The following is a 12,619-nucleotide window of genomic DNA, read 5'->3' as shown; positions in this document are numbered from 1 at the left end:
AGCTAGTTTTCAAGGCAATATGATAGTGTGCAAGGTGTAAAATCCATTTTCTGCTTTCCTCCTTTTTCCAGTGTTCACTTCTCTGAGCTCTGGTAGACCTATCAAGTCGGTGATAAAGCTGGGGAGGAGGGAAAAAACCCCAGTTCTCAAATGCCGAGAAATGGAAAGGCACTGACCTGTCAATGCATGCTCTAGCTGAAAACTCTGTGGCACATGGGTGAGATAAACTGCTAGCAAGGGTCAAAAAGCAAATTGTCAGCTCATATGAGTGAGGGACCCCGTGCACAGGAAGACGTGATAAGGGGATGCAATGGAGGACCCCAGAAATAACCCCAGTCCATGAACCATCCCCATAAGTTTCTGCTGCTCATGCCTGCAGACAGCTCAGGGCTCCATCCTGTGGCTCTGGGCTGTTAGGGGCAGAGAGTGCGTTTTGCTGGAGAGTGGTTAGGTTTGGGTTGCTGGTGGTTTAGGCAAATCCCAACAAGTGGCAGCTGATATTAAGAAATAGTAATCGACATTGCCTGGGGAATGGTGGAGCAGAGAGCAGGGTCTGCACGTGTATTCCTATATCTCCATGCAATGAGAAGGCTTCGCCTGTCAGCCTTACTGCATTACAGGTAAGCCGATTTTCTGATGGCATTCGTGCAGTTCTGCTGCCACCCCCAGGGAAGCGTATGTTCCTGCATCCTTACCGCAAAACCAGTGGTGTCAGTTCAGTAGCCTGAACAGTTGCCTCCATCTTCTTCAGACAAAGCAGATGCCTGCTTTGCTCTGTCCTCTTCCCACTCAGGCTGTTGTGATCTCATCCTGTTGTGGGAGTCAGTTAAATCTCCAGCTCTAGCAGTACCTGGTCTGGCTTTCAGTGCGGCAGCTTTGGGGAGCTGATAACAATGACAGCTTTCTATAGTTGCTTTTGCCTTAGGGAAAACTGTCTACTTTAAAGGGCAAGGGTTTCAATTTATTTTTGGCACCTCTGTTGTCTAGAAAGCATCATGTAAGCAAACTGACTGTTCCTGGAGGGTGTATTTCTCCCTGCGTTTAATCCATGCTATCCTTCCACTTTCTTCACTGCTCCAACCCAGGTGGTGTAGGGGTCTCCAACTATGTCTGTCTTGATACTGTATTGGTGAGCAAGTCCTGACATAAGCATAAAATGCCCTAAGCTGTGAGCTAGGTCTGCTAAAGCCTACAACTGTAATTGAAACCATCTCCTTTGAACCTGTAGGCTGTATACAGAGGTAGCCCTGAGATCTTTGTCCCCAAGAAACCTGCTTTGTCGTCCAACCTGAATATGTTGCCTTGATGGAAGCTGGATTCCTTCAGTTAAATTTTATTGCTTTCAGTGCAAGAGCCTATGAAATGTTCCCCAGGCTCAGAGGAGCTGCTTGAAGAGGTCTCTGCCTGTCTGCAGTCCAAAGCAAGAGAGAGCGAAATGCAGAGCACCCTCCAGGCAAAGCAACTGGCATTTTGCTAGGCATTGTCCAGCAAAAGGCCAATATTGGTGGTCAGTCTGCCTGTGAGACAAGCCAAAGCAAAATGTGGCATGGAACACCTCCTTCTGATCAGCATTTCCATGCTGTGCCTGGGTTCAGTCTCTGCCAGCTCTGTTCCTAATCCAGCAGAAAGCTGAAATGTTACAGCTGCTGTTTCTGGAGCTGTGTAGCTTCTGTATGATGTTTTGAACACACCCGAAGGGAAGGGTTCCAAGCAGCACATGGCAAGGTGAACCGTGATATGAAATCAATAGGGCTCTTCTGTGACTGAGGTTCACAAGAGCTTGGGTTGTTGGTCTGCAAAGGTTTCAGGCATCCTACTCCGACTTGATCAATATCTCCTTCCTTTTATCTTCTGCATGTTGCTTGCTGTGCCAAAGGCCTGTGATAGGGATTGTCTTGCTCAACTCCTTGTGCAGTTATGGTACTCCAAAGAATACATGGAGTATAATGCTACAGGGGTTGCCCTTCCTGCAAGGGTAGTGCAAACGTGTTTATGGTGCATAGGTACAGAACATTCTCTGATAAGAGGGTGCCTGTAAGGAGCAAAACCCAAGTCCCTTGTACTCTGTTATTCTACTACAGCAAGTAGATTTCAGTTATGTATGCATGTCTTGGGATTGCTACTTGATAAGCCTGTTAGCAACAGATCAGCTGGTTTTGTTCTTAAATAACAAAGCTTCTGCCAGTGGAGACTCATGTCTGAGATTTTGTTTTAGACACAGGTGAAAAGTGCTCAATGTCACACGGACAGCTTAGATCAGTGATAATTTGCACTGCAAATAGTTGGTGTGTCATTTATTTAAGCAAATGGCAGTCAAAGCCCATAGACGTAAGTCTGCAGTCACATAAGTGAATATTCTATTCTCTTTGAACGGTTATAACCAACTAACTTGACCATAGGAAGAAAAGCACATAGCAAAAGGAGATTATAGACAATACAGCTGTGCTATTCCTTGTTTTAACTCCCCAATGCTGGTGGATGTACGCCATACGCTCCCAAGTTGTTGGCACAAATATGAAGAGGATCACAGTAAAAAAGCCACTTCATCAGTTAGGAGAGTGAAGAGTCATTCATTTGTCTTGATTTCAGAGATACGTTGATGGAGGGATTTCTGACAACTTGCCGCGATATGAGCTCAAGAACACAATCACAGTGTCTCCATTCTCAGGAGAGAGCGATATTTGTCCACGAGACAGTTCTACAAATATGCATGAACTGAGAGTCACCAACACAAGCATCCAGTTCAACCTTCGCAACCTTTACCGCCTCTCAAAGGCCCTGTTTCCTCCAGAGCCACAGGTGAGTTTTCTGGCAGCATGAAGACTTTGGGACAGTTGATGGGCACTGGTTATTTCATTCACCTCAGCAGAAGGTGTTTCCAGACACTGTTAGTTTTGTATCTCTTGTTTGTCTGTTTTTAACCTTGACGTTATCAACCCGGTGACTTGGTAAAACATAGACCATCTCTACAAGGTTGTATGGGTGGCTTGGTTTTATTTTGCTACTGGGAGATCTGGAATTTAAGTGGTAGCACTCACTTGGAAAGTATTCCTATCATGTTGCTCTCTAGAGTAGCATTTACCAGGAAGTCAGGCTCACTTGTAAACAAGGACGTGTTGGCCATGGGAAAGCAATGTGCTTTTGAGTGTTTTAAGGTCAATGTGGAGCTGCTAGCCTGCAGCCAGCAACTGTCTCCTGAAAAGTACCAGCAGAGCAGGTGGCACTGCAAATAGCTTTGCATGTTTCCGAGTAAATACAGCCTTGGATAGCCCTGGTATTTGGGCATAAGAGGCATGCCTTCATGTGCTGAGTTACTTGTCCAAGTTTTTTCCCCACCCACTCTCTCGTCTCAGCTGGGTTTATCTGCAAACACAGTGGGCATTCCTAGCATCTGCTGGGAAGTGCTGTGGGCTGCTTGTCAGAGTGACTTGCATCTAGAGCATGAGCTCTAGATGGGGAAATGAAGTGGCTGCAACTCTAAGCCTGTACTTGGGTAGGATTCCAGGTGTCCCATCCAATGTGAATTGTCCTGATTCCTGTATCTAATGCATTTGTATTATACCTCCCATTCCTGCTCAAAGCCTGGGAAGAGATTGCAAGGATGAGTCTGGGGGGTAGCTCAGGAGTCAGGAGAATTTTCCTAAAGCCAATGTTGAGCTGAGTGTTTGATATATTCAGCCAGACAATATCCAAATGACTTACTCTTGTCTTCCTCTGCCCAAAGGTGCTGCGGGATATGTGCAAGCAGGGCTATCGGGATGCACTGTACTTCCTGAAAAAGAATGGTAAGGCACTCAGTGTTTGTCGGGTGCGCTTACTTACCTCTTCTGTGCCAGGCTTGATGGCTTGGCTTTCAGGGTAGTCAGTAGTGCATAGGGAAGGTGTAAGGGCAGAACTAAGCTGTACCTCAGCTATTGCAATATGGAATTTCCATTAAGAAGTCTATTTGAACACTTCAGGAAGCAGAGGGTGGAGTGTACAGCCTTCTAGTGCAATGCAGAAAGACTCTAACCACTCTGACAGCAGAGCGGTGATTTTGGCATAACGATGTGTTGAAGCTACTTAGCATGAACTCAGTGCTGCACCAACACAGTTGTTAGCCACCAGTGCTTTTTGGACCCCTTGCAAATACCCTGCTCCTTTTTTACGTGCAGCTGTAGTATCTCTGTGTCATAGTGGTGCAGAGTACAGGCATGCCCTCAGCAGCCCCGTGCCTGGCAGTGTGATGCTACTGTTTCACTCTTCTACCTGCAAGTGCTGGATTTCCTTGCCTCCACCTGTTGTGGCAGGTTGCTTGTGTTTGATGCCACCTAGCGTCAATTTACAGCAGATCAAGCACATTTGTTCGCTCTGTGATGTGTACCTTACTGGGATAAAAGCAGTCATGCAGCTGTGTTTGTGGATTAAGCTATGGGAGATCTTGCCTGCAAGGTTGATGACTGGCAGATTATAGCAACAAAACATTGCCAAACAGCACCCTGTGGTACTCAAAGGGGGAAAAAATAGGATTTCTGATGGGGAAAGAAAGGATGATCTTAGAGCAGCAATGTTTCTAATTCATTGTGGTAAGAATAACAATAGAAGTAAACAAAAGAGGCTGGATACAATGTCTGTCTGTCTGTCGAGGGTGAGGGGGATAAGGTAAAGTGAGGACTAACACTCTAAAGGCCAGACAAGGCAGAGCAGCTATTTTGTATCATCTTTATGGTATGACTTACCTTCTCAGGTCTCCTGCATCGTCCAAGTCCTGCCCGTCCACTCCTTGCCATAGAAGCCCCCCCAGGAGAGAAGAAAGAAGAAGAAACAGAAGCTGAGGACCAACTAGAGGACAATACTGCCCTTGCTGTTGTTGAAGAGCACATCTTTGAACACTTGCCTCCCAGACTGAATCAAGGTATAATCTGAAGGAAGAGAGCCTAGGCAATCTTCCTGTGCTGCCTGATATGCTTCAGAGGATTACTGGGGTGTGTAGGTGTTGCTTGTGGCTGGGCTCAGCCCCATCTAGGGATTGAATTGGCACCCTGTGGTTAGATGGAGTTGAGGCCTCTTAGATAAAATTGTGGCTTGCCCTGTGGAGGCTGAATTGGGAGAGGTTCACACATTTGACAGTGTTCTGCGTTGGTAAGGAGAAGAGGAGATCTTGTTGCTCACCCCTTTGAGAGTCTGAAAGCTAAAAGCTGCTGTTTTCAGCTTTGTTCAAATTACTATCCTGAGCAATACTTCCTTAGGAAGTGGAAAATGGAGAGGGGAACCTCAGGCTGGGTGACTCCTGGGCAAGCAAAAGGATAGCCCTGTTGCAGGCATTCAGCCATGTTCTCTTCTGTCCTCAGCTCTTCTGGAGGCTTGTGCTGAAAGAAGAAGTTTCTTGACTGGCATCACCAACATGCTGCCTATACGTGTGGCCACAGCCATGATGGTCCCCTATATGCTGCCTCTGGAGTCTGCAGTTTCATTCACTGTCAGGTAGGCCTTTGGCTGTTTCCCTCAGTGGTGGTCTTCCTAGTGCAGCAAAATGTTTGATGTAATTGTGGAGCATGAATGAATGGAGACTTGGAGCCTTTCTAACTCTGCAATGCCAGTGTTCCTGGGGGAAGAGTTCCTGCCACATACCAGATGTGGAAAAAATCCCAAAGCTTTTCCTACCATCATGTGTTATTTAGCTGCAGCCAATGATTCTAGCTTGAAGGAAGATGATTGTGTGCTGGAATTTGCCCTAGGAAATGTTAAGTGTTGGAGACTGGAGAGAGACTTCTGAACTGGAAGTGCAGGGATGAAAGAAGGAACCACGCAAGAAGTGGTTTCCCTCTGGAGTTGGGAGTAGAGTAGTCCCAGCCATTTCCAGCTCTACACTTGCGTGGCTGGGAAGATGGGTTTGTCAGACTTGTTCTGGGTACAAAGAAGCCTATTAAAAGTTTCTGGAAGGAGATAGTTTGTGATAGGAAAGGCTTAGGGAAAAACACTTTCCAAATCTGAAACTGGATGAAAAATACGGAAAGTGAAAATGCAAAATGTGAAGAGTGAGTTCCTGGGCTGTTATCTTTCACAGCTTCTCCTTCTTAATTCTAGGAATGGTAGTGTAAACGACTCTTCATGCATTTGTCACTAAAAATAATAAGTAACCCTTGATGGGAGGCAGAACTGGCGTTCTTTCCATCCTGTCCTTTCTGCGGCCCAACTAATGGTTGTCTCCTGTCTCTTTGCAGGTTGCTGGAATGGCTCCCAGATATTCCGGAGGATATTAGATGGATGAGGGAGCAGATGACCGAAATCTGCAACTATCTTGTGAAGAAAGCCAAGAAGAAACTAGGCAGCCATCTCTCAGCCAGGTATGGTTATTTTCCTCCACAGCACTGTTCTCAAGGAGCCCTCCCTTTCCCCTTTCACCTCTACAGACTTTATTCCATTGGAGCAAAGCAAGTAAGGCACAAATTGACCAGAAGGATTTACTGCCCAATCTAAAATGCAAATCTGGTCCGTGGTCTCCTGGTTTCTTTAATTGTTGGGTAAATACATAGTCTCCTTCCTTCTTCCCATTACAGGGCAGACCCTGTAATGGAGCTGTTACTGTAGCAATAGGGCAGAAGATGTAGATCAAATTAAAATAACATGATAGCTTATTCCATGCTCCCTGTAGAACACAGAGATGCTTGTCTATGTGATGTTTGCTGACCTAGGGCTCCTAGAGGTTCTTATACTCAACATTTGAGAGATGAGGAGGGTGTGTGGAATGGTCAGACACAGACTTCTGCCTAAGATCACGTAGTCAGAGGGTAGAATAAAAAGCTCTATGGTTCTGGAGCTCTGGTCTGGTGACCTGCTTGAGTCTTCCATATACTGATTCTCTGCATGTGTTTTGCCTTTCAGGCTTTATTATCACCTTGAGCTTGGAGGGCCACAGAGCCTGCCAATTTCTTCTGCACCAGCTTGTGGTGAAGCGCTGCCCATGTGGATGAGAAGCAACCGTTCTGTTTCCGATGTCATGATGAAGTGGGAGGAGTACCAGCGGCAGCTCATGCTGGGCTTACTCTGCATCAATGTGGACATGCAGGCCTCCCTCTTCCCTCGGGAAGGGTTTCAGATAAAGCTTCCACCTCTAGACTGTGCAAAAGAGTGCCTGCCACTCTTCTGAGCCTGCTGCTGTAAGGGGATGAGGGTGGGTGTGAAGGGAAGCAGACATAGCGTGGGACCAGTCTCATCCTTCAGCAGCAGGCTGCCCTGTGCTTATGAATATGCTGCAAAGGGGATTTCCCCAGGATGGAGACTGGTGAATTTGACCATAGCCGTTTCTTGACCACTGGGCCAGGCAAGGGCACTCTGTGTTCAAAGACACATGTGGGCTGATAACTTGCTCTAGACTTGTGTTGAGGCTTGACCATTGTCAGTGGCCAGGCTGATGCTGACCCAGCTGGGCTCTCCCAAATAATGCACTTTGCATTGCCGTTGGCTTTTTACCACCAAATAATCAGGACATAGATGACACTTTGGAGTTCATACAGCTCTTAGCTTCTTTTCTTTTTAAAGCATGAGTCTTGTTTTCTCTGAAGTAATCTAATATCTCTTAGCTCTGTAGCTCTGTGCTACTGAAAGATGAAGTAGCCTCTTGCCAAATTTTTCTTATGGCTTCCAAATCTCCTCTTGACTTTCTTCTTTGCTGAAGCCACATCCTTTCCTCTGTCCCTTAACTGCACCCCCATGGGAAACCAGAGCTGGCCCTGTTGCAGACTGCACTGGGACTGCAGATGTGTAGAAAATGTATGTATTTATCCTGATTCATGTTATTGTGGTATCTCTTCTTGAGTTTTGTCTTTGTGGAACTGCTGCAGCTTGAACTTGGAGTGCTAAGTAAGTCATTGAGCTTATTCTAAAGAAGTAATTTTGACAGATTTTTTTTTCCAGGGAAACATGTTGAATTTGAGGCTGGAAATAGCCAGCTAATGGAATTAGTGTGGCGTTGCCCTGGAAAAGCTCTGCCTGACTGTCTTGTTGTCAGCTTAGCAGCTGAAGCAATGTGAAGTACTTATAGGGAGGTGAAATTGTGCAGAGCATGTTAGTTTGAGTGGCTTGGGTGGAGTGTCACAGTAGGTGCTGGGGAAGCAGCTGGCTCTGTCAGAGGTTGGGCTTTGCTCCTTAAGGGACTGTATGGCTCAAGGAAATTCCATGTGGGTGATACAGAAGGGATCTCCTGCCAGACTGGGACTTGGCTCCATCCTTTGCTCCAAAGAGTTGGGACATTGAGGCTTTGGAGTAAGAAGGATTTAGGTTTGTAGCTAAACCAGCCTCACAGTTTACCTGTCTCACAATGTGGCTTACAAGTACAGCTCTGCACCTGGAAACAGTAGAAGCGTGAGAGGTGGAAGTGAAGTTAGTGGTGCACATGCAGCCTGTTTGGAACTGGCTGCTTGCTTGGAACTGTCTTCTCGTAAAAGACCAGAGCTAATGGGTCTGCAGCAGGGCAGGACACTGCCTTTTCAGTGGTGGTCTGGTTGTGACTCGCTGCGCAGAAGCGTGAACTCGGCTCTTCCCAGGGCTTCCTGTGAGGATTGCACATACTTAAGTCTTAATACTATGACACAAACCCAGTTCCTGGCATCTCTTTCTACAGTATGTCTGGCTGCATGAGGGCTCTTCCAACTCTTCTATGCCAAACAGTATGTAACTGGCCAAAGCAAATGTAAGCTGGGGAGTTTTTGTCTTCGCTAGGGAGCCGGACAGGGTATCTGAAGATGATTTACATAGCTTATACATGGAATAGTGATTTATAATACTCTTTTGCACCTTAGGAAAGGGAAAATAGCCCCCAAAGTTCTACTAATAGCTGGAGAAAGTAGTGGATCTGCTTGATCACATCTGCATGAGCCATGGTGATGGGTGCTGTTTCCTACCAGCACAATTGTGCACTGGGTGTGGGTTTGAATGTTTGTGGTGGAGACTGTGATAAGCATCAGGACTTTTCTGCAGTGGCTGTTGCAGGCTGAGAGGTAAGACTGGGCAGCTGTGGTGCCAGCCGACTGCCCAGGAGATGCCAGTGCAAATACCGACTTAAACGTATCGCTCCACTGACCTTGCTGGCTGTAACCCAATAAGTGCCTGCACAGCTTATGTAGCGGGCCTACATTTATGCAGTCAGCTTTAGTCTTAAATTTCACATGGTTAAGGCAATTAGGGAAAAGAGATGTCGCTACAGGAAGAGAAAAAAAAATTAGAGGGTTCTGAAAGCAGAATAGGAATATCGGGTTATAAAACAAGTCAAACTTGTGGTTTTTGCAAGCCTGTGGAAAAAGCTTACTGCTAGATGAATCCAACTCTAATCAAAGTGAACCAGCAACAAGCCAGCGTCAGTTGGTAGGAGCAGGATGAATTTGAAAATTAGAATTGCAGTCCATGTCCAGTTGTCCTCATAACATCCACTTCAACTCTGCAAGAGTCCCAACCCTTGCCACTTATACTGTTTCACATAAAGCTTAAGCTTAATTCCTCATGTTATGACACAAAACCAGCTCCTGATATTTTTTCTTTGATAAAAGATTTTGTGATTTAGTGTGGGATTTTATTGCCATTGCTTTGGGCTACCTTCTTTGCGGGAGTGGCATAGGAACAGCTTTGTTTGCCAGATACATATCTTTTGTCCCTAATGCACACAGAGCAATTGGCAAGAACATACAGATATTTAGTGTAAAATGCTGCGCTTAGAAGCAGTTGCCCTTTTGACTCTGCCTTGTTTGTATTAGTATATGGGTGGGAAAATGATGCAACTATTTTTTTATCCCTTCTTCCTGCACTGGTAAAACCACTGAGTGGTTAAGTAAACCACTAAACTATGAAACAAAACTCTCTTGGCATCAGAGTGCCCTAAGAAGCTCCAGCTTGGCATCCTTATCCCTTCGATCTCTGTTCTCCTCCTTACATCAGAACTGACTGGGCTGGTGCTGCTGTCTTCCAGTGCTCTGGTCCAGAAGGCTTTCTGGTTCTGGTCCATGCATTTCAAGAGACTAACTGCTGTGCTTGGTAAAAGGCTTGAGTTTCATTCTGTGTTTCATCTCATCTGTATTTAGTTTGTTATGCTAACCTCTGAAAGAGTAGGGTTTGTCCACTTTAAACTGTAACCACAAACCAAAACCTGGCTTTATATTTAAAGGTCTTACCTCTTCAGGGAGGAAACTCCTGTTTTCCCTATGCTAATATGCAGGGTGTGAATGGATACTGGGAAAGTACCACTCTTTAATACCCTTTCTTTACCTGTGTGTATTCCCTAAGTGATGCAATGGCTGTTGTATGATAACTTGTTGACTCTATAGATCTAAGCTTTGATAAAGAAACTGCAGATCTGTCAAAAATACTCAAACTATTGATAGCAACTAGTCCCTTCAGCAAAATGTGGTTGGGCAGCCCAGCAGGTATTTGCCACGACCTGTCTGCTCTCCAGTATGTGGTGGCTGGGAGATCAAGTTCTTGGACCAAAAGTCCATCTTGCGGTCCATCTCCAATTGCCCTTATGACATCTGCTTCAGCTCTGCAAGAGTCCCAACCATTGTCACTTCCACTGTTTCACATAAAGGGTCTGTGCATTCTACTTTGATGCTTTTAACAAGACTAATGGTGAGCCTGTGCATCTAATCAGCCTCTAGCCTATATAATGCTCTAGAGTTGGTTTATGTTGCGTACAACAGTTTGTATCCATGGCATACTCTGTAAGCCACTAGGTGTGTGATATGTTGGGTTTTTGGTTTGCTGCCTACCCTACTGATAATACTGTTGGCAAGCTGAATTTCAAGGCATAAGAGGAAATACTTCATTTCTGACCACTGTAGGACCTAGGAATTGTCTTCTCATGGCTTTTTGGAGGGCTGTGTACATCCAACATTTAGACCAGAGAATAAAAGGTCTGCTGATTGCTGGCACTGGGGTGTCCCTAGTATTTATTGTACATTTCTCAGTGTTTTTGTCTATTTAAAAAAAAAAACAAACACAAAAAAACTAGTAAATTCCCTCCTTCCTCTGGTAGAAGAGATCTCACTTTTGCCAAATTGGTTGTGGGAGAAATACCCGAAACCGTATGTTTCCCTTAGGGGTCCATTTCTGCTAAATGCACACTAGATGTGGTGGGTGGCAAAGCTGAGCACTGCCAAAGTCAGAGGGCCTTACCAACAGTTTTCTTAAGCTTTTTCTTTGTCTTCCCCTTAAATCAGTGAGAGAATGGATCACCTCAGCTGGCTGCCTTGTCAGGCAGTTCATTTGTGCCAAACACCCTGTGCCTTGACAGTGGGTCCTGGCTGGCCTGCCCACCTCCATGTCCCTGTGGTGTCTGCCCTTCTGAATGCAGCAGTACTTCCTCCCCGCTCCTCTTCCTCCTTCCCCTGGCCTCCTGTTGGGACATTGCTCAGTTTCCAGTCTGCAGGTAGCTCCACTAGGACAGTCTCTTAACTGTGTTCACTGTGTGGATCCACATCAGCCTTCCTGCACAGGGTAGAGAAACCCCTAGTTCCAAACAGGAGACTCAGAAATGTAACTTTTGAAATAAATACCTCTGTCTTATTTTTTTTTCTTGCTCTTGATAACAGTATCTGAAGCAGCACTTTGAGCTTTGTGTCATGGGATTCTACTACTGTCACTGAGTTTGAGAAGACCCTTAAGCACACAACCCACATGGAGATCCTGTGGAAATCGCTGATGTCAGAGCAGCAACTAGACCAGCAATAGCATATGCAAGTTATGTATTTACACAGCAATGTCACTAAGTAGTGTTCACAGTCACTTTAAAAGTTCAGTATTAAATAATTGTTCATGCTTTTTTTTCTGTTTCTATTTTCTAATGTTTTGCTGAAGAAAATGTAACTATTTATTTTGGCAGAAGTATACCTTTTAATAAAAACTTTCTCAATGTATTTACCTGACTCTGGTAGGTTGCTTGCCTTGCCATTTAAAGGTTAATTAAATATTTTTGAAAGCGCTGTTTGATGTGGGTTTGTTTTGCTGGGCCCTATCCTGTTTGTGCCATTCAAAATCTTCTCCGAGTAAACATACACAGCATCTGAGGAATGGGGCACTGATGCAGAGGTGAAAAATGGTGTGCTTGTCTCAGTTCTGGCTTCCTCAAGCCCAAATGGTGTTGCTCCATGTTTTGTTGGAGCTTCTGCTATGGACCCCAATTTCCAAGAGGAACCAAGCACCATCTTGGGGAAATTGCAAGAGGTTGGCATCTGTGACAGGGTTGGTAAAAAACTATTCAGTAATTTGGAGGCAGCTTTGGGGACAATTGAATCCTGTCTGCTCACGAGGGGCTGGTGGAGCTGGTGCTGGCCCTTGTCCCTCTGTTTCAGTGGGATCCCAAGCTCTGCCCCAGCCTCTTCAGCAGGAATGGGCCCTGTGGGGCTGCTGCGATCTCTTTATTTTCCCCTTTTTTCTCCCAGCTTTTTCATAGCAGTGAAGTCTAAAAAAACCACTTTGGATGCTCTTGCAAGACAGGTGTGCTACTCTACTGTTAATTATGTGCAGCAATTAATGCAGTAGTGTGCAGCTCATACAGCAGATGGCTCCGTCACCCCCAATGGCAGCAAAACATGAACGTCCCAGCTTGGATCATAGAATCATGGAATGGTTTGGGTTGGAAAGGACCTTAAAG

General features: G+C 45.5%; 1 protein-coding gene across 2 annotated transcripts in view; it reads left to right on the top strand.

Moving 5' to 3' along the window:
• Positions 1 to 11,948, top strand: part of PNPLA2 (patatin like phospholipase domain containing 2) — a 31,398-nt gene extending 19,450 nt beyond the window's left edge. For both annotated transcript variants that reach the window (XM_054069089.1, XM_054069091.1), the window contains exons 4-9: positions 2,590 to 2,799; positions 3,725 to 3,785; positions 4,727 to 4,894; positions 5,331 to 5,463; positions 6,204 to 6,326; positions 6,865 to 11,948. In XM_054069089.1, coding sequence (XP_053925064.1) covers positions 2,590 to 2,799; positions 3,725 to 3,785; positions 4,727 to 4,894; positions 5,331 to 5,463; positions 6,204 to 6,326; positions 6,865 to 7,129 — 960 coding nt within the window. In that variant the 3' untranslated portion in view covers positions 7,130 to 11,948. The remainder of the gene's footprint in view (positions 1 to 2,589; positions 2,800 to 3,724; positions 3,786 to 4,726; positions 4,895 to 5,330; positions 5,464 to 6,203; positions 6,327 to 6,864) is intronic.
• Positions 11,949 to 12,619: the final 671 nt, after the last annotated feature.

Source organism: Cuculus canorus, chromosome 5 (assembly GCF_017976375.1).
Source record: "Cuculus canorus isolate bCucCan1 chromosome 5, bCucCan1.pri, whole genome shotgun sequence".
NCBI classification, from domain to species: domain Eukaryota; kingdom Metazoa; phylum Chordata; class Aves; order Cuculiformes; family Cuculidae; genus Cuculus; species Cuculus canorus.
The sequence above is the reverse complement of the archived record's forward strand: the minus strand, read 5'-3'. Positions and strand labels throughout refer to the sequence as shown.